Source organism: Manacus candei, unplaced genomic scaffold, assembly GCF_025592945.1.
Source record: "Manacus candei isolate 608988 ecotype Guabito, Panama unplaced genomic scaffold, ASM2559294v1 h1tg000065l, whole genome shotgun sequence".
NCBI classification, from domain to species: Eukaryota; Metazoa; Chordata; class Aves; order Passeriformes; family Pipridae; genus Manacus; species Manacus candei.
In genome coordinates this window covers 11,471,427-11,495,682 of record NW_026138113.1, presented here as the reverse complement: position 1 = coordinate 11,495,682, position 24,256 = coordinate 11,471,427, and the positions used below count along the sequence as shown (strand labels likewise).

Sequence of the window (24,256 nt, the reverse complement as noted above, 5' to 3'; positions counted from 1 at the left end):
GCTTGGCTTCAAGAGCAGTTACTATTTTATAGTAACACTTCACAGATTTTCAAAAAAAGGGAGCTTTGGAATTGTTTCAACTGAGCCATAACCCCAGTCTAGTTAACAGGCCTTTCCCTGCCTGTGATTAATCTTGGCCAACGCGGGCTCTGCTGCTGCAGAACAGGTCGAACAACCCGGGGAGCTGCAGGAGCCACAACCGGTTCTGCCTCCACATGTTCCAGCACACAGCCCCAGCCCCGGGCCGGGGGCAGCACTGCCTCAGTAACCAGCTCCTGAGTTCTGCCTGCCACAGATGGGCATGAGTTTCGCTCTGGGATGGTGCACCCTCTCCCATTTTCCTTCATAATCAGGCCCACGAACTTGGTGGATATAAATTTCATCCTTCCTTCCAGAAGTCTTTCTGTAATTATGGTAATTTTTATCCACTTCAGCAAAAAGTGAATTAGACGTTTTTTTTCTAAATTAAAAGGGGGGGGGGGGAATAAACCGTTACCAAAAAAGGCAAAGTGATATTTAATAACATTTGAAATGTATTAGTGGGGTGAAAATACCAGTTATGGCAACATTTTTTTTGCAGTGTTATGATATTTTATGCTGTCACTATCATGTTTTCCCAGATGCCTTCTCCCTTGGTGCAAACCAGACTTGAGTAGAGTGGCACCAAAATAACAGAAAGGGTGTTATGCTGAGCAAGTTTGTTATAAAGGTCTCAGCACTTCTGAACTGATACATGTAAATTGGTTCAGCTGATTGCTTCAGCTCGGTGGGGTTGGGCACATCTGGACTTACCTGCCACGAGTTACACTGCTGCAGCTACAGGGTGTAGTTAAAGGGGTAGAGCTCCCACTGCTCGTGGGGGCTAGAGCAGACCCCTTCCCATGGTGGCACAGTGAGAAAATGGGAATAAGGTTTCTTGGTGCTGTAACACCTGTTCTTTTAGTGACAGGCACTGTATTCTGTCACAGACTGTAGTTAAAAACAATGTGTCAAGAGGAAAACCTTAACTTTTATAGGTCCACGCTGAAATTTTCTTATGTAGATGTATTTATTTCTTTAGGAAGAGAGAACTGTGCAAGTCCCCTGGGTGTGGGTGTTCTGTGCCTTGCAGCAGAGGGGTGAGACTGAGGCCCTTTGCTGTCACTGCACCTTGGGGCAAAGTGCGTTTGCTCCTCGGAGCTGTTTTGGCTCAGAGAAATAAACTGGTGTTGGGTTGGACACCGTGAGCCTCTGGCTGGTACCACCTCTGTTTTACACTGCTGTCCTGGCTGGTGTTGCTGGTACTGCTCCTTTTCTTATCTCATTGCTGTTTCCAGTAAATTGTTATCCAACCTGGGAGAGCCTTTTGTCTCTCACCTGGGGAGGGGAGTGTGGGGCTTAATTTCCAGCTGGGTTTAAACCATGACATCAGCAAACAAAGCTAGAGCAGAGGCTACTGAGCCAGAAATGTCACTTTGCAAACAAATGACTTTTCATAACTCTGTGGTTTGGTTTTAAACAAGAAGGAAGTGGAATCAGAGCTCTCAGGAGTAACAGGTGGAGAAGTCCCTGTCCAGAAAGAATATTACTCCCACTCAAAAGAGATCTAAGAAATCCTCTTCACCAAAATCTGAACCAAATCTGAGAGATGTGGAGTTCTGACTGTTAGGGGAGGACCCCACACTGGCCTGGCAAGCCAGCTTCAGGACAACAGGGCCACACAGTCCCAATTCACAGAGCAGACAGCCGGGGAGACCAGCTCTGGCCTTTCTACCAGAGGAGGTGCACAGTTAACAAAGCAGATGCTTTCAGATCATCATCTTCCTTGTAGTTTTTGATGTTCTGTCCCTCCCCCTCCCTTTTAATTGCAGCACATTTTCAGTCTTAAATTTCTTCTTTTTTTTCTTTTTTGTTAAATCAGACATTCAGACAAAACTGTAATGAGTTTCTGATTGTTTCCATGGAGCAGGAACCTGAGTGCAAGACAGGAACAGAGACTGTTGCACTGATTTTCTGTGTGAGGTGAGCAACTCTGCACTTGAGGGAAATAGAAAAGGAAAAGGAAAAATGAGGCCAGCACTAGAAGCAAAAGGTTTTTATTAGCTTCTGGTACTTCAACCCTACCAACTTAAGCTGCAGCTAGAATGAAAAAAACATATCTTTGTAAAAAGACTATCATAATCCAAACCAATCCTTAAGTTTTCCACATGTATTAAAAGTTTAAATTCAAAAAGAACTTTTCAAGGTTTCATTTCCTAACGGCATCTTCATAGAGATAACATCCAAGTTTTTTCCTAAGTACAAAGCAAACAAGCATCCTACAAAATAATCTATGGAAAAAGGTAGTGCAAGAGGGAAATTAAGACAGTGTGGTAATCTACTCACGAGACACACAGGTTAAATGTAAAACAACCATACCATCAATGAAATATTTAGAAATGAAAATAAATTAAAGTTACATCAAAGTTCCTGCTTTACTTTGTTTAAATCCTCAGTATAGCACATACCACTGCATTATGGATCATAGCAAAGACTTAGCAGTAGCAATAAAAAAGTTGCTATAGAAAAACCTTTATGAAAATAAAACAAGACTGAAGATATTCCTTCACACAACTGTATGATGGCTGTAGAAATTCCACTGAATCAGTCATACTGGGGCCATTTAGGTTTAAATCACGGTGAATTTCTGTAAGATTAAGCAGTGATCCATACATTCTGGCTGAACAGATGCTGCTTGGCCAGGCTGCACATTTTGTTCTCCCCGAAACCTCCACCCCAGCAAGAATGAAATTTTGCAGGGTGCAGTTTTTTGGTAGCATTTTGACATTTTCTGAAAACAAACTCTTGTTCTCCTAAGGCCCCAGTCACTATGTGAACAATGTGAACCCAAGCTTAACTAAAAGGCTTTGTCAGTGTGCTGCTTTGCCTCTTGCATGTGATGCTTCGGACTCAGGAGCGTTTGGAAGCCAACTGCCTGTACATATCATCATAGTATATTGTTATCTCTCTAGAAAACATCAGTAAGCATCCCAGCTCACTACTACTGCACCCTCCCCACTAACTGGGCAGGAAGGACCCACATGGTGCCTTATAGGACTTGCTCTACAGATTTAAAGTAGTCCACCACATGAGAAAGCAAACACCCTCCACGGTCTTTGCACTTTGCAGTATGTCATGGAGAAAACTAAGTGCTTAAATACTCTAACAGGTATTTTAAAGGACATTTTATCCAATGATGAGTTTCTGGTACTACAGTGAGCCATCCTGCTAGATTCCTCCCATTATGCAAACTCTTAAGATGGTAAGCAAACATTTCTGTGAAAATGTTGTCTCCTTAATACGACGCCCCTTGTTGGCTACGAATTCAGACCTGCGTAAATCCTTGAGGAGAAAAATATTTAAAGCAAATACCCTAACCAGTTTCTGGTTTAATTGTTACAAATCTTCAGTGTTAAATCTAAAAGAAGAAAAATCTCCACAAAACAATGGTTAAAGGAACAGTTTTTGCTCGGTTGCTGCACCTCAGGAGTTCGTTTCCCAAGGCTGCCGTGTCTACTGTCCACTGCTCTCTGGGTTTGTTGTGGTGGTTTCAGTGCCAACAGGTTGCACATTGTCTGCAAAATTGTGTGCGTGCTCGAGGAACAAGTCTTTCAGTACACTCAGCTCCTTGGTCAGGAGCTTAATTTTTGCCTCTAAACGTTCATTTTCTTCTTTGAGCTGGTTGACCCTCTGCAGTGTGTCTTGTGCTTTCTGCTTGCTTTTTAACCGGCTCTTTTTCACTGCCATGTTGTTTCGCTCTCTGCGCTGACGATACTCATCACTGTTTCTATCCACAAAGGAATTTTTCTTTCCCTGTTTGCTGGGAGGCACAGCTTTGCCTCCACCACCAGGACTAACTGGCACCAGCTGGGGAACCTGCTGCAAACCACTGGTGTGTGCTGGGGTGTGAATCACACTTACGCCGTTCGCATCTGTAGTGGTGTTCTGTTGGGATGTCTTGCTCATTTGGACAGGCTGTTCTTGGACACAACAGGATTTATTAGGAGACTGAAAACTCTCGTGTTTCTTGAAGGTATTTCCAACAGATCTTCACATGGATTAAAGGCAAGATGAACCTAGTATGGAAAAACAAATGCTATTAAAGGTGCTGGCTTCAGCTACTATCTTGTACCATCGGTACCTCATGCTAAAGCCAGTGATGTGTATCTGGCAGTGACACATCACAACAGTGCTGGAAGTGGACAAGCTGCCAACTACATTTCTGAAGCCTCTCAAACGTATTTGGATTGGAAGAGACTATTACTGGGTCATCTAGTCAAGCTGTTTGAATTGTTCTCTGTTATTCCAAAGCCATCCCTGATGGATGGGTGTCTAGCCTAGCCTCAAATATCTCGTTTCACAACCTCTGTCTTGGCAACATGTTCCACTGTCTAACTTTTCCTCCAGTTATATAATTTTCTTAGTTTTCAGACTGGAGTTTTCCTTCTGTGGCTTAAACCTATTAACAGCCTGACTCTTGACCAACAGGGGTACTTGATCCTTGTCCTCTTCGGACCGTTCCTCTGGACGTATCCCCACCCAAAGTCCTCCTTGGTCTCTGGAGCGAGGGTGCTCGGCCTGTCCACCTTTCCTGAACTGTCTTACAGCACTTGCTTTTGAAGATGATGTTCAAACCGATGACTGTTTAAGGTCTACTAGTATTGAGTGGAAAAATAAATCTATGGAAAAAGGTAGTGCGTTGCAAAGCCTGGCTCTGGGTGACATTCAACCCCAAGCAAAGGTGAGCCTGTAACTGTGTATCGAGAAGGTGGGACAGGAACACCGGGTGATGGCGATGTGAGAATCACCACACAGACAGGGCACAGTTGCCACCCATGAAAAGACAGCAGCCATAGCTGACTCGTCCACCAAATATGGTTTCCTGCTGTAGCCTGTGCACTGGTCATTGTCCACTCTCCAGCAGACAAACTGGCTGGATGAGCAAGACATCCTCTCACCTGACTCACGTCCTTCCCCTGCTGTGTCAGCCTGCTCCCGGCCCTACTGGTGGCACAAGGAGGACTCCACCAGAGCTGCTGCAGGGACATGGCCCTGGCAAGGCTAGCAGCCTGTCCCCTTCTCTTCCCATCTCGCAGGATGACTTCTTCAAGGACTGGGAGAGAAGAGGGAAGGGTGACAGGATGGTCCTAAGCTCCTGACACACCTGCCTATGGCTCCAGTGAAAAGTATTCGGTGACCAGTCAAACAAACAGGTTAAAATTCGACTGTGTACTTTAACTGTGTATTTTCTTCCATGATGAAGGAGCCAGAATGAGATGCAGCTCCAGAATGTGGTTCAGTAACATTCATGGAAAAGCCCTGTAAGATTGGCTTAAATGTTACTCAAAATTAACATTCTCTGTCACCCAGAAGTCTTCTCACTTGTTAAGTGAAGATGTTATGAGTACACCCACGCCCCTCCTGTCAAGAAATCTTTTCATTTTCCTATTGCAGGGCAGAAAGAAGCCATCAACTCTTTCTGACATCTGTACAGCTGAATGTAGATACATATCACCCAATACCTTTGAATTTAGTATTGTCCCGATTTCAACTCTTTAAGCAACTTCTACAAACCCCATTTCAGTCTCAGACTCTGACTGAATAAGCACTTTGGTTCAGCAGTTGAACTGAATGCACAGCTAACAAGATGTTACTGTGCACAGACACCAGACTGGCAGGGCCAGTTGTAGCAGCTGTGCACGTGTAATTGCACAGACGTTTTTAGTCAAGCTGTAAGTGTATCCTCCTCCTGTCTGCACTTTATTTTAAAATACTGAATTTCTGCAGCCCACAAACAGTATGCAGCTCTCTTAGGTTCCCTCTGACTAGATTTTTGGCACCTTTTCAAAGTCAGACAGAATGCCCTGTTGTCCCCTCTGTTTCAACACATTACAGTGCTTGCTAAGTTCACCTGGACAGTCCAGTTAAGTAACCCACACCATTTTCATGATCTGCTTTTTGTGTTTCATGAGATACTACGGAGGAAGGGGTGACTCTTGCCCCCAGGGGCACCCCACCTGACATGTAACAAGTTTCTTCACATCACCAGGTTCCATGTGCTACTTCTCTGTATGCTATTGAAACTATTTAATATTGCTTTAACATCCCCTGATGATCTCTATCAAATTTCCCTATGATTCAATGGACAAATTATTTGTTCCATTAAACCAAATTTTAATGGAGTGTTTTAGCTGGGCAGTACATGGATACAGGCACACAAGATAAATCAGTGTCACACCTCTCAAGCAAGCATTCTAACCCTGCTAGAACAGATCTCCCTCAATTCTTTCCCACTGCAACTGATCTGTTTTGTATTAAATAACTATTTCTTGAGTGAGATGTGCTATTTTCTGGCATGATCACCTGGGAGGGATGACACCTGGATTCCTGTCCTGCTCCAATGAAAGCAGGTAGCACTAACTGTACTGCAGCACAGATTCACAGCAGTGCTAATAGTTGAGGCTTGAAACTAGTTTTTCCCCCTAATTATTTGGAGGCTGGATGCCTATTGCCAGTTGTCAGGATGACACCCTGGACAGTGACAGGTGCTATGGGGCATCCTTCAGCAAACACTGTGAGATTTAAAGGCAGCAGGTATGAGATGTACAGAGGGGACTCTCAAGAAGGGTGAGGTAAAGGACGTGGTAATTGGGAGAGGCCAAGAAGGTGGGGAGGCAGGTAGGTCTCTAATTTCTTGGACCCCGTGTGACACAAAGGCAGCTGCTCCACTCCTCCCCACACAGGTTGGTGTCCTGTGAGTGGGTGACAGCCCCAGTATAGCAGGAGGTGAGTGGGTGACAGCCCAGCACAGCAGGAGGAGGTGAGTGGGTGACAGCCCCAGCACAGCAGGAGGCAGCTCCTTGGAGAGCCAGCCCAGTTTCCAAGCATCTTGTTCCCATAAAGCTGTTCATTAGCTCCAGCTCAGCAACAGCCCTAGGCTGGTTCCACCCAGCACATGGTAGTGTTTCCAGTGGCCAGTTAGAACTGCCTGGTTCTCTCCTTGGGCCACCAACTGGCCACCCAGGACACTAGCTGGCCACCCACTACAGCATAATAACTCATAACCTCTGGTAACTCAGAGGTGTCTCCTCAGACAGAAAGATGTTTCTTACTGTCTGACAGAGCTCCTCTGGGACCACAGACTCCCCAGCAAATGAAGGCCTTTATTATCTTTGCTTTCACACACACAAAAAATAAATGAAACTTCCAAATGTTTGTTTTGGCCAAAAAAAAAAACCAAAAGAAGTGTTCTGTTAATTAAATCAGTTTGGGTTTTTTCACTTGGCAGCAAGAAATACTAAAGTGCTTCTCTCTGCTCCTTTTCTGCAATGGGACTGGGCTGATTCTGATCATTAGTCAGGATGACTTTATTGCACGGATTCACTTAGAGCTGTCTTGTCTAATGCAAAATCGGTCCCAACCTGAACAGCAATAGGTACCCTCCCTTCTCTTCAGCAGAAATATCCTAGTGGGAGCTGACTCTAAATTCCACTGACCCTGTACAGAGGACAGGGGCACAAAGCTCCAGGCACACATTTGCTGAGCAGTGGGAGGGCCCACTCCTGTGTGGTTCACTCTCCCAGGCATGTTTGCTGGAGATGATGCTCACCCTCGTGTACTGAGGGCTGGGCAACAACTTTTTTGAGTCTGGGTAGCCCAGACCCACCATCTCTTGCTATAGTTGACAACATCCTGCATTTATCTCAGAATCTGCATTTTTAATAGACATGTTCCAAGAAAAATGCACTCCCAAAATCCTTAACAGACCGTGCTCGGAACACCTGAAACGTGTATTTCAATGTGACCAGAATCACAACCCACCCCCGCCGAGGAGCGATTGAAAGACTCTGTCATTCGAATTAAAACGACACAGCGATCTCTAACGACGAACCAATTCCTTGAATCAGAAAGTTCCGCACACTGTCGGTGTTTACACCTCCCGGGGGGCCGTGCCCGGCGCTGTCACCGAGCCGCGCCTGCCGTTCCTACCGGACGTCGAGGGTCTGTTTGGAAACTCGCGGCCGGGGCTGTAAAAAACCCGCCGGGTTCCGCGGGGAACCCCAAACATCCGCCAAGACCCCAAACCCCGCACCCCCCCGGCCCCCCGGGCGCGCCCCCGCCCGGCCCCGCCGCCCCCGGATCGGACCCGGGACCCCCCGCCCGGCCCGGCCCGGCCCTCCCCGGCGGCGCTGCCGCCGCCCCGCCGCTGCTCCTCCCCCGCCCGCGCGGGGCTGCCCGGCGGGGCTGCCAAGCCGTGACTTCACCGGGGGAGGGACGGGCCGGGCCGGGCCGGGCCGGGCGGGGAGGGGAGCGGGGCCGGCGGGCGGCTCGCGAGGCGCGGTGCGGAGCGGGCCCGGCGGCGCGCGGGCCGTGAGGGGTGTGAGGGGGGTGTGAGGGGCCCGGGGGCGGCCCCGCGTCCCCCCCGCTCTTACCTGGGCCGCGAGCGGCGGGAGGGGCCGGGCCGGGCCGCGCTCGGTCCGTGCGCGAGCGGCGATTGCGACACCGCGCGCGCCCCGCCCCGCCCCGCCCCGCAGGGTGATGCAACCGCCGCTGCCATTGGCCGCCAGCACGGCCAATCAGGGGCGGGGCCGCGCGGGGGCCGAGGGGGGGCCCGGGGGGCACTGAGGGCGGCCCGGGCTGGGCTGGGCTGGGCTGGGATAAACTGGGCTGAGCTGAGCCGGGCCGGGCCGGGCCGAGCTAAACTGGGCTGTGCCGAGCTGAGCCGGGCCGGGCTAAACTGGGCTGTGCCGAGCTGAGCCGGGCCGGGCTAAACTGGGCTGTGCCGAGCTAAACTGGGCTGGGTTGAGCTGAGCCGGGCCGGGCTAAACTGGGCTGTGCCGGGCCGGCCCGAGCCCTGCCGAGCCGAGCTGAGCTAGGCCGGGCTGTGATGAGCTGAGCTGAGCTGGGCCGTGCCGTGCCGTCCTGTCCTGTCCTGTGCCGAGCTGAGCCGGGCCGAGCTGAGCCGGGCCGAGCTGAGCCGGGCCGAGCTGAGCCGGGCCGGGCCGGGCCGAGCTGAGCCGGGCCGAGCTGTGCCGGGCCGAGCTGTGCCGGGCCCGGGCGGTGCCAAGGCCCCGCGGTGGGGTCGGTGCCCCCGCGGTGGAGCAGGACGCACTGGCGTCCATCCCCCCGTTCGGCCGAGCCGAGGAGTCCGCACCGGGAGCTCGTCCCGGTGTCCCCGCGGGAGGCACAGCCCGGGGAGTGCCCGGCACGGAAGGGGCCGGTGCCCACGGGCATCGAAGTAGGTGGTGTTGTGTTGCTGCGCTGATTGGCATCTCCTAATTGCTCCTGGGCTGTTAATTAGCACCTGGTGGTGTATTCCCATCTCGATCTGGCTGCCCTGTGGTCTGCTCCTCTGGGATGTGAGATACAGAGATACCAAATAAAATTCAACAGTTCTCTTGACAACAGAAATAATGGCAAATTTCTAAATTTCATAGATTGTTGGTTAATTTTCCTTTTCAAACTTACTATTACCTCTCTAAATGCTGGCAGATTCGGAGACATCTGGATCATAGACCTAAATATCATAAGATCATGCACCATTTCACTGGTATGTTTGCTATTATAAAATACATCACTTTTTGTGGAGAAGAGTTCTTTCTGCCCTTAGTATTTTCCAGACACTTTGGTTTACATCATCTTAGTTCTGCCTAAACAAGCAAATGCAGTATAAATACACACACACACACACATGCTCAAGTCTCAAGCTGCTTCGTGTGCAGGGTGTGTTTGCAGCTCCCTGAATGGGAAATGCACACTTCAATACACAGGTGTGTGTATTTGCAGTGGGCAGGTCTGAAAACCGTGGCTTTATAAGGTAGGCTTTGAATAAGTTTTGAATAAGTCTAGCTGTGCAGACAGTGAAAACAATACTGTTGGAAAAGTGGGGGGGTTTTAACGCAGAGAGGAAAAGTACCAAGTCGTGGTACTCCAGTTTAGGACACAGAACTGCTTGGGAAATGTTTTCTGTCTGCAAAAGACCTGAGGAGAATTAGATTTGTAAACACAGTTACAGAGCTCAGTAATATAGATATAATTATTTCTATTTGCCATTTTTATGGCTGGCCGATGCTGCGGAGGGGTTTTGGTTTTGTTTTGCAAAACCCTGTGGAAAATAAACCACATCTGCAGAAGAATTCTGAGGGTTAGTCTGGACAAACAGTTTTACTCAGCTCATTTACCATGAAGATACTTTTCCTGGTCAGTCATCAAGCATTTGCTTTAACTTCTCTAAAGTTTTTCTGTTTCTCAGTTGAAACTGTTACATTTTCTGTGACAGTGACTCATCCATCTATAGCTAGAGTGAAATTCCAGGTAAGCATTAAACATTATCCTTTGCACACAATAGTTAAGTAAGTATGTGCTCTTAGCATGCTTTCCTAGGATTTTAGAGCACTTTGTGACCATTAATTCAATTAATCCTCATCCAAGATAGCTCAAGAAAATAAAATGCAGACAAACTTATTCTCATGGAGTGTGATTATTTTAAGCATTAAAGCTCACACATAATTCCCTGCGTGTAAGACCTTTCCAGTGCCTGGCTGGCATTGTGTGCTGTTACCAGGAACCATCACACAGTGTACTTCAGTGTTTGTAGGATTTCTTTGGGGTTTTTTTCCCCCCACAGTGTTACAGTAAAAATAGAATATGATGGAAGTGATCTAAAAAGTAAGCACAGAAATATAGGGACAACTGGGATGTGGCATTGAAATCCACCCTTTGCCTGCTCACATACAAGTTGGGTGAGAGGAGCAGTAGCTCTGGGGTCGGGTGTCAGGAGCAGGCTGGTCCCTGCTGGGATGGAGTCCTTCTCACTCTGATTCTGCATGTGTTCCTATAGCAACAGTCCACCTATTTGACTGTAGATAACACTGTAATAGTATCTTATTTTCAGGCACATAGTCCAGTCTTTAAAGACTTTAGTCTTGGAGAAAAATTACACTGATATTCAGCATCTTCAAGTAATCTACAGCAATTCCCAGTCAGGGGCAGAAAGGCAATTGAGGAAATAGAAACTGTGGGAATGGAATCAGAAGGTATAAATGGGAGACAAGCCTGCTTGGGCAAATGTCCTTGTTTATTGCCCACTCAGTATGTTCCCTTAACACTTGGGAAAACATTAAGAAGTTCTCTGCAGCCTTCCACTTAGGGAGTGAAAACTTATTTTGTTGCCATGCAATGATTTCTGTTGTGTCTGATTTACAGGTGTTACCTTTGTCTTCATGAGCAATTATTTCTTTGTCCTAAAATAAAAACCCTACAGACTCTCTAGACTACAAGCCTCCACATTTAAAAATATGTTTTTCTGTAAGCATTTGGTTCTTTGCCTCTATTTCCCTCATGGATAAGCCTTCACTGGATTTTTTTACTTCAGACTTGCACATTTCAGTTAAAAGTTCACTTTTCACACATGATGCTGCTGTGTAGTTTTTCACTCTGATCCAACATCCATGCCTTTGAATTCTAGAGAAGCAATCAGTCATGTCTCTCTGGTGATTTAGCAGAGAGGAAAATAAATATATTTGTGTATATATTTATATATATATTTGTATATTTGACTGTTGGAAATAAATAGGCCCCTTAGGTAAAAACATATAATTCCAGGCTCTGATGAGCACTGGAATGTATTTAAGGGCAAGTGCACTGAATTATACCAAAATATACCTTTTCTTGGTAACTCAACCCTCTTCTCTCAACCTCAATTTGTTCAAAACTGGATAGAAAGCCTCTCTCAATATGATTATATTCTTTATGCTCACCAAGCAGATGGCATTCATTCAGGAATATCCCAGAAATGCAAGGTCTGTAATAGAGGTTTTCCATAATCTTATTATTGCAAACCTCCCTTCTCTTAACAGCCCTTGCATTTTGGTATTACAATAATTACTTTTTGTGTTCAGGACTGACTTGCACCAAGACCCAAATCCATTGTTAGAAATCTAAATTTTGCAGAGCTGAGGCTATTAAAGCTTCAGGAAGCAGAAGGATTGCTGAGATTTATTTCACAGGAATCTAGCTATATTTTAAAAAATAAAATTAAAAAAGAAAAAGCAATATGAATAGCTCTATTTGTTTGAAAACTTTATACTTCTTGAGCACAGAGTTTTTGTTTTTTTCAATATGATTTAATAATTTAAATGATAGAAGCTTGTCTATTAATAGATGATTTGTCAGGGGTAGCCTTTTTGACTAGGTGAGGAGAAAGGAGAGGAAACATTGCTTAGTGGTGATCCCTCTTTCAGTATCATACTGCTAATTCTAGCACTGACTCACTACAGCCTTGGAAAGCTACAGTGCTTTTGTTCTAGCAAATACTAAGTAAAGAAAGGAACCAATCTGCTATAATAGCAAACATCCATTTTATTGTCACACTGCCTGGAGTTCATTTGCAGGAAAAATCCAGTGCCTTTGTTCTTGCTCTCTGTGCAGCTAAAAAGTCTTGTAACTAAGTGTTTCCAGTTTCTAGTTCTGCATCTTCCAGTACTGCTCCCCTTATTTGCAGTTATAAAAATATTAAACTTATCTAGATATCTAGAGTTACTCATACTGGTTTCTGGAAGTAGATGAACTCAATTACATGGGCAGAATAAAGGGAATGATTTTCAAATGGAGGAGGCAAAAAAAACCCATAATAAACAGCTACTTCCTCCCCCACAAGTTCAGCAGGCTGTTGGGTGATAGCAAAGGGAATCAGGCTAACACAGAAGTCTTAGAGTGTCTGAAAAAACTAATATACCAAGGAGAGATATACATCATGTATATACACTAGAAAACTAATGAATTGATGACATATATGCTTTTACTAGATACCCAAGCTGTCACTTCTATAGGTGTTACATGCCATGCTTCTCTCCAGCTACAGCTGTTCCCATTTCCTCTACAGTTTTAAGGGGAGTGGGAGCTTTGGTACTTCACAAGTGGTTTCATCAAGGTAGAGGCTGCATTAGTGGTTGCATTAGAGGCTGCCCTGAGACTTGAGTTCTTAATTGCCATATTTTCATTTCGTGCTGTTATCAGGAAGTTAAATTTTTTAATCAGAAACTTTTAGCAAGCACTTTTGGAATCAGCCAGCTGTGTAGGTAAAGGTGTGCCCGTTTTTGCAAGTTCCACTTCTTAGGTGGTGTTCTGGTTAGTAGGCTGGGGTCTTCAGCAGTCACATAGCAGAGCCTTCTCTTTCCTAGCTACAAAATACTTGTTGATGATAAATTTATATTTTAATTAAACTCTTACTCAGCCTTTGCTGTCATGCTGTCAGGAATTTGTGCTTCAAGCCAAACCAGCTCGGGTTCTCCAATGCCAGTGTTTCCATTTCACCAGATGACACTCTGATCTGAGAAGTGTACCATTACAGCAATGGCTTCTTGAGGAATTTGGAGGTACAGGGACATCTCACTGCCCTCAGTAATCCTCTGTTGCCTTGTGACAATTCTTCTCTGCACATAAAAATACTGTCACAAAAGCGTGTGCTATTTCATAATTTAACATATATCATCCTGTCTCTTCACTGTATTCCAGAGGACTGCTCAGAAGATGACCAACAGATTTGGGGTATATAAACATGACCAGATATACATTAGTGTTCAGTAGCCACAAGTCCTTTTGAAGTGAGTGAAGCAGCTGAGGTTACTATCTGTGACCTTCTATAGAAATATCAGAACATGGAATTAGAAGCTTTCTTGTAGGTATATGAGTTTGAAAATATCAAGTATGTCCCTGAAGAATGCCTGGTCTGGGAGGAGGCTCTACCTGTGTCACCTCAAGGTGTTCAGATTTCTAGAAGATCATCTAGCAAAAAGAATGAGCACTATGTTCCTTTACAGGATTTTAGGAACATGTGTTTGTGTTTGAGTGTTCTCTGGCTTTGCTCTGATGCCTAGTGATCCAATTAAAATTAGTAGAGCCTTTGTTATGAATTTCACTGGGCTTGGCTTGAGTTTTACCCGAGTTTGTTCAGAAATTGTACTGAACAATGCAAACTGCAAGTCTTCTGGTATCTACGGAACGTGACAGGGATTTGTAGGCTGCCACTGATCATTTCTGGGGTGTGCTGCCATGTGTGTGAAAAATGTTAGGTAAGATGAGGCTGCATAGCTAAAGATGAGTAAAAACAAAGTAGATAAATGGACTGAAAGGAAAATGCTATTTATTGTGTCAGTATACGTGCACATATAAAATCTGGTTCAAAAGAGACTTGTTAGGACTGAACAAGTCTGAGCGAGAATTAATGGCCCACACCTGGGAATAAGAGGTGAATTCTCAAGTATCCAGGTTTAGTAACTGCCACACCTGTCCTATATTCCCAAAAGCATAAATGAGGCCTGCAAGGATTTAGATAGCTTAGCTTCTGAATGCACAGTGCCATGGCTCTTTTCCAAGGCATCATCAGTCACCGCATGAAAATCCCCACCCATAATTACCAGGGCATTATTTGTCACAGGGTATGCTCTAGTGAAGAACTTCACCTTATTCCTATGATATCAAGAAGAGTAAATAGTTTTAGGCATGAATTTTATTCAGACTTCAAAACGGTTCTTCAGAACAGAAGCGTAAAATAAATACCCTTCCAGAAAAACAATGGAATTAGAGAGGCATAACTTTGTTTATGGTCTCATGGTGGTAGGAGGATGAGGACACAAACTTCATTCTTATCAATGGCTTTGTTGTTCCCTGCAGCCTTTATGACCTCTGAAATACCATAAAAAGCTCAATGAAGGGCCACTTGAAACACAAAACTGAGAGTGTGGCACCTGGCAGAGGACACTCCACCTGATTGCTCACTCTGCCTCACTTCTGTTCATAGAAGTGAATAGAAAATGAGTTATTTATGGTTGTATAAAATATATCTGTCCTTGACCTACTACTAACATTTTGGAGAGTTTTGGACTAGATAATCAGTGACTGATACAGGTAAGTAGAGTCTCCTGCAGAAAAGAAATAAGACCTTATCTCAGCAGTTCCACCCTCCTTCCAGGAAGTTCATTCTCTGCATTTGGTGAGTTAACTGTTTCTAATTCTTCTGCCTCCTGAAATGGAAGCCAATTCCAAAGAAACAGCGAGGCACAGCTCTCTGCTTTTTGGCTCTGCCAACCTTCAAACATAATACAGGCTCCCAGAAGAACAAAGCAATTACATTTACACTTGCAGGCATCTGAGTATCTCCGTCATTGTGAACTTACAAGACACAACCTAGGTTTGTATTGAATATAAACACTGCAGCTAAATTTGTAGAAAAAGCCACTTTCATAGTATGTTCCAGGGACAGCAATGTAGCTGGAGAAGGACTCATCTGGTTTTCTCTCCTCTCAGCAGTAACTAGATCAGATTTCCCTCTGATAGTGAGGAGAACCTTTGTGCTCCCTCCATCACTAGCATGTCCTTTGTGGTCATATTTGTGCACCTCACTGACCTTAAAAAGCAACTTGGCAAGTCTCTATACAGAGGGAAGTCTCCTTATGTGGGGTTTTCCTGCATCAGGCATGATATATTTGATCAGAAGTTCTTACACAATTAAGACAGCAAGTGTAACTATCAGGAATCCTACCTGAGGAGAGAATTCAGGCTCAGCAATATTGCGACAGAGTTGATGTCAGTGATGTAGAGTGGAACGACCTGTCTGCAAAAATATGGGGCAAAAGAGAGTAACATGCAAAGGAAAAGTTGACCCTGCAGAGTGTTTTGCTGCAGACCCAATGTTTGCAGAACATACACGTTCAAAAGGGGACTTCAGCAAGGTGTAACACCATCCTAGAAACCTTCACGGTGCACAGTGAATGTGGCAAAAGTCACAATCGCTTGTCTGGGGGTTTGAAGCCCTCCTCCAGGGGGTACAAAGTCACCTGCAGTCCTGGTGGAACTGTGGTTTGGCAGTTGGAGAAAAGGACTTTGCTTACCAGGAAATGAGATGCTTCCAGGTATGTTTGTTTATGTGTACTTTCACCTCGTGTCCTCTTTCTCCTCTCGTGTAAAGCCCCTTGACATTAAGGGGCTCAGCAGGTGGGACAAAGGGTGTAATGCACATGGTGGCCTTTTTCCTTCCTGTGAACAACATGAAGACAAGGCTGAGTGCACACAGGTGTGTGTGTACTCCTAGCAGGAATATGCACAAAGGTAACCAGTCCCAGAGAACTCCAGCTATGACAAACTTCCATACTGCTAACGTGGGATGTTGTGCTTTGCTGGTGCCATAAATAACTGGAAAACCTCGAGCACAAACACCAATGCCTTAAGTACCAACAGTTTATAACAAAATATTTCGTTTGTGTGAACACTGGCTTAATGCAGAGACATTTATTCAACACCAGTGTATGGCATCAGTGGGGAATACTGCAGCACAGGCTGGAACAGCCCATGTGTCTTTGGTTTTCCTCACATGAAGGCACAGCACCCATGGCTGTAGTTCACAGACAGCTCTCAGACACCTCATGCTGTAGCAGCACTGGTAGCTGAGCTATGCTTTTAAATTTCTGAATGTTTTTTAATAGATTTCTGGAAAGATTTTCAGTAGGCTTAAAATTTGATACGTCACATATTCTGATACTCTGCCACCAGATGGTTGTGATCAAAATATGCAGATCCAAGGACTTGGGGCTATTTCAGTGCTGCAAGGGAGATTTGACCAAGTAGCTCTTAGCCCACTGAAACAAATAGGCAAGGGGCACTGGGACAAAGTCTGGCTTCCTGAAGACTGAGTTTGCAGTGGATATGTCAGAAGATCTGAGCTCTACCTGCAGTGTTTCCCACAGTTTGAACGTTTAACCTTTCTTCTTAATAAGGACACATATATTTAGGGTTTGATTGCCTTCCATAAAACCCTGGCACCAATTTTTTCATATCCAGTGGAATCAGCAGCTGAGCTTGCATAGCTCTGTACAAGGGGCAGCTGTAGTTAGGAGACCCACAGTGTTTTGAACTTCCATAAAAGAGAAGGAAATGGGAGCCTCAGACTTTCATCAGTGACATCCTGGGCTGGGTAAGTTTATTAATTAAGAAGAAAGTAATTCTCATGTGGTCTAGACCCTACTATAGATGCAAATGATCTCTTGATGACTTGATGTAAATGTGAAATGTCAGTGATCCATAAGATCTGCACTTAGTTATATAAATACTTCCATCTGTTAAGCCTTTCTGAAAGGTCCCAGAAGATTCATGCTGGTGTGGGATGGTCCCTTTTAAAATGGTTTTGTGCAGAATTACACTTTCCTGTCCTCTTTTGGCAGCTGAGTGTCAGATTGCAGATAACCAGCATGCATTCAGCCTTCCTATGCCACGGGTTCTGTGGCATGCAGGTTTTTCAATCATCATCTTACTTTTAAAATCAGGTATTTTAGTAAAATAAGGTCAAGAATTGTAGCATTCAGCACTAAAACATGTTCCATGAATTCTTTTTAGAATCATACAACTCATGTAATTAGAAATCTGGAAATTCTGCCTCCCTTAAAGAATACAGGAGCTATTTTTCTAAAATTAAATTTTACTTTGCCAAGTTAAATTACACTTCATATTTGCCACATTTATGTCCTAAATGTGAGCAGCTTGTGTTGCTCATATTCCCTATTGATAGAATGCTGGTGTTTGTCAAGGAATGTAGGATTTATGCTCATATTAATATATGACATGTAATTTGATGAAAATTAATATCTAGTTTAATCGTTTAGGCCTGATAGAATTATTCAAAGTGAATAATTTAGAATCCAAAAGCTCATTCCCATTTCCTATCTTTAATTACAGCAGAAGGAAAAAAAAATAGACATTTTTGCACCATGGGAGCCCATTTCATAGTTGGTTCATTTTTTACTTAGAAACACAAGTTGTTTGCAAGGAGTTTTTCTTTGGAATTAGAAATCTCTGAGCCCTAGGCTCTTGCTGAATGATCAGCCTTGATTACACTTAGCTCCACTATTGACTATAGAGCCAGGTAAGTCATATGACATTGTTGCTCCCTCCTATCTGAAGGGCAGTGCCTTTTCAGCATTGTTTATGAGGATTTAGATACCCAAATACCTTGCAAACAACATAGCACTGCCACTGGATTTTTACTTTCTGAAATACTATTGCAGACAAAATACTTTTACGCTTCCATAAAATGAATAAAAAAGATACTGGCTTCCATCAAAGGAAGTCCTCTGATTTTATTCATATGAATTCTGATAATATTTTTTTAGAGCACTCTGTAGCTCAGCTGTCAGCCACATTTAAACACTAAGCAGAAAGAATGGTTTGTTCCGAGCATCATCTCTTGAAGTAGCCAGTCCTGTTTTCCTCTAAAACTTTGAAATGTCCTTGTCACCTCACAACTTTAGATTCTTGATTTTTATGTGTCTGGGATCCCTTCAGGAAAAAACAACTGATTGTTAGACTCACCTGCTTTGTGATTAACTCTTATTTCACTTAAGATTAAGACTTGTTTTATCTGAAGCATGAGACTCCAGACTGAACAAAAAAATGTAAATGTGAAGGTCTTGGGGAGTAACATCTGATTTTTATGAACAGGACTGAGGTACTGAATGTTACTGTGTGCAACTGCTCTTTCTACGAAGGCTCAGAAGGCAGAATAGGTGTTCCCCAGCAGGCAGAAGTGGCAGGTTCTTTCTCTGGATGTTTTCAAGTGACCTTTGGAACGCTGGCAGGAGATGAAGGGCCGTATCTCACCTCACCTGCCAGTGGCTGCAGGAGAGCTGGTGCTGCACAGTGAGTCCCTGTGCAGGGTCAGTCACCCTGCAGGGTCAGTGGGATGCAGATGGGAACTTCAGCACTGTGTGCCAGCTCCTAAGTGCAAGCTGCCTCCTCTCTGTGCAGTGGTTATTCCTAGGAGAGACAGGGAAATTCTGCTGCCAGAAGTGTCGCTATGATTAGCCTGACACTGATAACAAAGCTGCCATTCTTTTCAAGCTGACAGTGCCTCTGACTTGATTTCTTCCTCCACGTGCCTGTTGTTCCCTGGTGCTGGTGGTTGCTTTGATCATGGTTTGGATTCATTGGTGGTGTCACTGAGTGACTACAAGAACTTTGCAGAGCTTCCTTGTGACTCCCTTTCCTCTCACTGCCATGGACATTTTTCATTTAGTAGGCCAACTCCTGCTTAGATTACTCCTGCCAGTAATCCCTGGGCTGGCAGTGGGATAATCAGAGAAAGCTGAGTTTAGTTCAACAGGGAGATCAAATTTTCAGATACAAGACGGCACCCACACTGAGCAGTAAAAGTGCTTTCTCTTCGTATAGAGTCAACATTTATAAAACCTAACATCTTAAAATACGAGTCGAGTGTGTTCCCAAAACTTTCTGCCACTGAAATCAAATGTCATATGACAATTTTAAAAGAAGGGGTGCACTGAAGGTGTACTATCTTTGTATTTCCAGGTCTCAGTCCTTAATTCCATAGATCCTTTGAGCAGGTTGGCAATCAAAAACTGTGAGCTACTGCGTGGTGAGGTTATCCCAGCATCTGACTTGTGAATCACACAATGGCTTCACTGTAAGAGAAGTGGATAAAGCTCACCAGATCCTTGAGTTCTCTGAGAGGTCTCCTGCTGAAGTCTGCCGTGGATCCAGCACCTGTGAAACGACAGCATGATGCTCTCAGATCCACTCTGTACTACAGAACGTAACCCTTTACCACATTTTTACTCTTTAATTTTGATCCTTGTAACAATATCCCCTAAAGGGGAGTAAGTTGACTGAGAACATAGAAATTAGTCCATGTCAAGGACTAAGTTTTGTGACAGGATGTGTCATGTATTAAAGTACATAATTAAGAAATGTCATGACTATTTTTATAAGCTGGTCTTCCTCTTCCTTTCAAGTCCCATTGCTCTCACTTCTCATATCTTGTTCTTCTGATTGTACATTCTTTGTGTAGCAAAGCATCTCTTTCTATACTTCTGGAAAATACTTAACATATTTTGGTATTTCTGTCATATAAATACTTTATTTTTGCAGATACAAAATAATCTCGACAGTGCAAACTACTTAGGAAGAGTGAAGAAGCCTGAGCTGTGCTGTCTCATCTTCTTTTTGAAAGTCTTTTGAGGTCAGCAAAATGTAACATCTAAGTCAGTGGCAGGATTCTTCATTACTTAAGCAACCTCAAAATGTATTAGCCCAGCTTTGTAGATGCACTTTCTGGAAACCAGATGATTTCAGATTGACTGTAGACTGCCAAAGTCATGCTTAAAAACTACCTTTTACATTAAAAGGGTATGAATAATATTGCAGAAGGGCTACGTGAATATTTTCAAAGGATTAATGCACAGTCATATACAAAAGACACACATGTATAAAGAGACAAACAAGGGTATTTCTTCTTTGTTATTCAGTGTTACCTTGCAGTTCACATAGGCGTTAAATCTCCCTTTTTTGGATTACCTCTTGTATGATGCCATGAAAAGCAGCCAGCCAAAGTCTAGGAGCTACAATCATCAGGGAATATTTTGAGAACACTTCCCTAAAAGCAGAGTTGGGACCTGAGTTTGGGGTATGATAACTACCCTATTACTGTTCTGCTGCATAATTTGTATGCCAGCTAAGGGATCACCAGTTCCTAGTCAGGTCAATGAGAGCCTTCAATTCAGTAGGCTGGGGCCAGGGTCTAATAAAAAATAAGCTGTATTTTCTATATGCACCCTTAAGCATACAATAGCAAAAAAATCAAAAAGAATGACAATTTCTTGGCAGAAATAAATTTATTTTGGATAAAAAACTGATTTAACTTTTTCCATTAAGAAAAACCCAACAAACAACTAGGAACTGTATGAAAGGGTTTCGTTTGTAGGAAAGCAGCAGTCAAACTTTCTCATGCACACTGGTGGTGATATTAGCTCAGGAGATAGGAGAGATGAAATTCTCAGCTTTGCTCCATGTTTCTTATATTGCCTCAGCAAGTCATCCCATCTCACAGCTCTTGAGCTGTGAAACAGAGAGAAATAACACTGCTCCATCATCCAGGGAGGGGGAACATGAATGAATTAAAGATAATGAGCCATTCATGATGGGGGAAATCATTGAAGTTTGTCAGGTACACAGAAGATTGGAAAGTAAATTCAGGTCTTATCATTTAGTCAGAGGTAAAAGACTGGAGAGAGAGAGAGAATGGGTGATTTGTGGATAGGCCAAATACTGGGCAAAGGGATAACTGATGCATACCAGCAGGGGAACTGCAAACATTTGTGCAAGTCTTGAGGCACAAAGGTGATGGCCTAATATTGCAGAAGAAACCAGTACACTGAGAGGTGAGGAGCAACACTATCATTTTAATTTTATTTTTTTTTTTGTGGTGGTGGTGGTATTCCAGCTGTATGTTCTTTGGAACAGGACTTAATCCTGTATCTGAAAAGCATTTGGAATATTTTGGGCACCATGGATATGGTCGGGGAAATATGATCCTAACTGTAAGAAAGGGACTGTGTATGCAATGGCTTATTAACCCTGCAAACATTGTGAATGGGTAAGACACAACTTCAGAGACTGATTGTACAAGATTACAGGTGACAAGCTGGAAAGAGGTGGGGCTCTGAGCCCATTTGAATGGAGGCGAGCAGTAATCAGGCAAATGGAAGTGGAAAGATGCTCCTGGTCAGCCAGCTTGGGAATTGCAAAGGACTGAGCTCTCAGGAGAAGAGCCAGAAGTTAGTAGAGCACAAGGACAGCAAGAGATAAGGATGTGGTCACAGACAAGGGGAATGGCACAAAAAAGGAAGAAGAACATAGCGCGGGTTTGAGTTGGTTCATTTGGAGTTGTAAACAGTGTTTCTCCAAAGGAGAAAAGCTGTAATGATAAATCATTAAATCATCTGTTGTTGGACCAAAATGCACATAAGAAAATGATAAGCAGTCCCCAGCTACCTTTCCCAGCTGAATGGAAGGTTCTGGTTGACTTATCATACAATGCTGCATACCGATCTACCGGCCTCCAAGGCTTTGGCATATAAAGTCTTTTCCCTTGAAAATTGTCATATGTGGCAGCTTTTATGTGCAGTATCATGTTTCCCCTCCCTGGGGCAGAAAACACAGGAGAGGGGAGATGTTTGTGTTTCAGTAACACCGCAAGTAAGGCTGTAGATTGCCAGCTCTTTATTGGCGCAGGAAGCCACTGCTGCTCGGTCCCTGCCTGCTCCCCTGGAGCACTCGGGGCACAGCACTGCCCCCAGCTGAGGATAATGTCCCTTTGTCACTCCTAGGACAGCTGTCCTGTCCTTTCTGCTCCACAGTGTCCATCTCTGCCCCAGCCAAATCGGTCTCCTTTCCCCCACCCCTCCTGCAGGTGGGAGAGAGGAGAGGCCGGGCCGTTGCTGCCGTTCACCCCAAGAGGTTTTGTGTGCAGGCTCCTGCCTGGAGCTTTGTCAGTAGCACTGAAATAGTTTGGTTTAACAAGGTAGTCAAATAAATGTGTAGCAGCACTCTGGTTCTTGCCGGGGCTGGCACATGCCATGCTGTGCACAAACTGCTGGGCTGCTGGATCAGCAGCAGAGCTCTGTGCTGCCCACACAGCCTGCAAAGCCCAAGTCCTGTAGCCAGATAACCTGTGTTGTGGCCCACGGGAGTGAAAGGCCTGAGAACAGCACAGAAGCAGAGTTCAGGTAAAATGAAGAGACTTCAATGTTCAAGAGCAATTAAAAACTCTTACTAGTCACAAATGCACTTATATAAAGTAGACAGATATTCACAGTCCTTCATAACTGTGGCTTTCTATTCAGCTTCCTTCCCTTAGCAGAAAGCAGTGCAGCTGACTTTGTAAGAGATGACTCTTGGTGCTGTTTCACATTGTGGAGCACTTCTCTCGGCCTCCCCGAGCTTCTGGACAGCGAGGTCTGCTTTGGGATGGAAGAATAGCACCCTCAAGAGTTGACAGTGCTGCTTCAGGAAGCCATAGTATGCAACAAACATCCTTCCTCTCTTCATCAAATCAACTCCTTGGCTCATGTAACTGAAGCAACGAGAACGAGTTTTCTGTTTATGATTTGAAATATTTGGTATCAGTCACTGTTGATACGAATGTGGAAATAAGCATTTGTGCTTGTCTGGGGATGATCCTGTTCTAAATATTTTATTTGTCTTCAGAGAAGTAGGGATAATAAAAAGACAAAGTCTTATTTGTTAAGTCTGGGAACCTCATTTTATACCATATTCAAACAATTTGAACAGGAATTTTTGTTTTCATGTAAAAAGAGATGATTTTAAAGTTCTTAACTTAGATAAAAGGGGTCTATGTAAAAAAAAAAATAAATACTGAGCAAACCAGTCCTTAAATTGTGGGGACTTGTTTGTTAATTACAGTAATTAGGAATGGAATTTGATCCTAAACTTTCTGATTTACTTTGAATTTTTTTTAATATGTGGTTAGGCCTTAATTTCAGAATGATTATAAAATGGGAGAGCATTTTAAAGACTAAATAGGCGTAGGTATTGTTATTAAATGACAAACTTAGTTATATGCTTCTGCTTACACTTTCTTAGTTATCCTTCTGTTGTTTCATGCAGCACTGAACTTTTATTTTAAATATCTATGGCCTATTCCTGTTTCTGCTGACTTCAGAGAGGGATAAGGCCTCTCAAAAGCTCCAAGTATAAACTTCTTACTAGCTTCTATTCCAGATGATATTTCTCCCACCAGGCAACAAGTCCAGCTCTGGGTTTGTCCCTTTTCTGGAAATGGGTTCACTTGAGTAGAACCAGCTGAATTTGGAAAGATGGGTGCAGTCAGGGGCATTTTACTCTCCATTCCAAAACACCCAAAACTCACTCCTATCACAGACTTGGGGATTTTCCTCTGTATCATGACTTGGTTCAGAGTTCTTGCTAGTGTTCTGGTTTCTTAGAGTTTCTTAGACAGCTCCCTGTGGAAGCACCCCTGTGAGGCACTGCTGCTGCGCTGAAGCCAAGACATATAATTTTAGAAAATACTGACTGTATATAAAAAACAATTTAGGATTGATTTTTTTTTCTGTTGATAGTGAAAAGTATATTTTGTAGTCTCTAAATTAATATGTTTCCCTCCTGCAATTACAGAATCCGTTCTCCTGAGAGGACACTGGAGTGCAAAAGCCAACTGACTCCACTGGCCTTGTGTTTGCTCATGACACAGAGGTTCACACATGCATTGTGTGAAACAAAAACATGGGGGCCCGGTGCACTCTCATTTTTTGTTGCCTGTTGAATACTTTGTCAATTATTTTTAACTGCAAGGAATCTGTCAAACCCTTTCTAAGCAAGGAATTTACTGTCACAAGTTTGTTTTACTAAAAAA

The 24,256-nt window shown here is 44.0% G+C and overlaps 1 protein-coding gene across 2 annotated transcripts; it reads right to left on the bottom strand.

The window, feature by feature from the left end:
- Positions 1-2,059: 2,059 nt before the first annotated feature.
- CEBPG (CCAAT enhancer binding protein gamma) lies at positions 2,060-8,554 on the bottom strand. 2 transcript variants are annotated; one of them, XM_051805996.1, is made up of 2 exons: positions 8,451-8,554; positions 2,060-4,094 (listed from the first exon to the last, which is right to left on the bottom strand). In XM_051805996.1, the coding sequence occupies exon 2, from the start codon at positions 3,982-3,984 to the stop codon at positions 3,532-3,534; it is 453 nt and encodes a 150-aa protein (XP_051661956.1). In that variant the 5' UTR covers positions 3,985-4,094; positions 8,451-8,554; the 3' UTR covers positions 2,060-3,531. The 2 variants fall into 2 exon arrangements, with proteins under 2 accessions (XP_051661956.1, XP_051661957.1); XM_051805997.1 differs by lacking the exon at positions 8,451-8,554 and adding an exon at positions 7,840-8,083.
- Positions 8,555-24,256: the final 15,702 nt, after the last annotated feature.

Excerpts from the sequence above, each read along its gene's own strand:
- CEBPG (XM_051805996.1), bottom strand. The coding sequence starts at position 3,984 with ATGAGCAAGACATCCCAACAGAACACCACTACAGATGCGAACGGCGTA.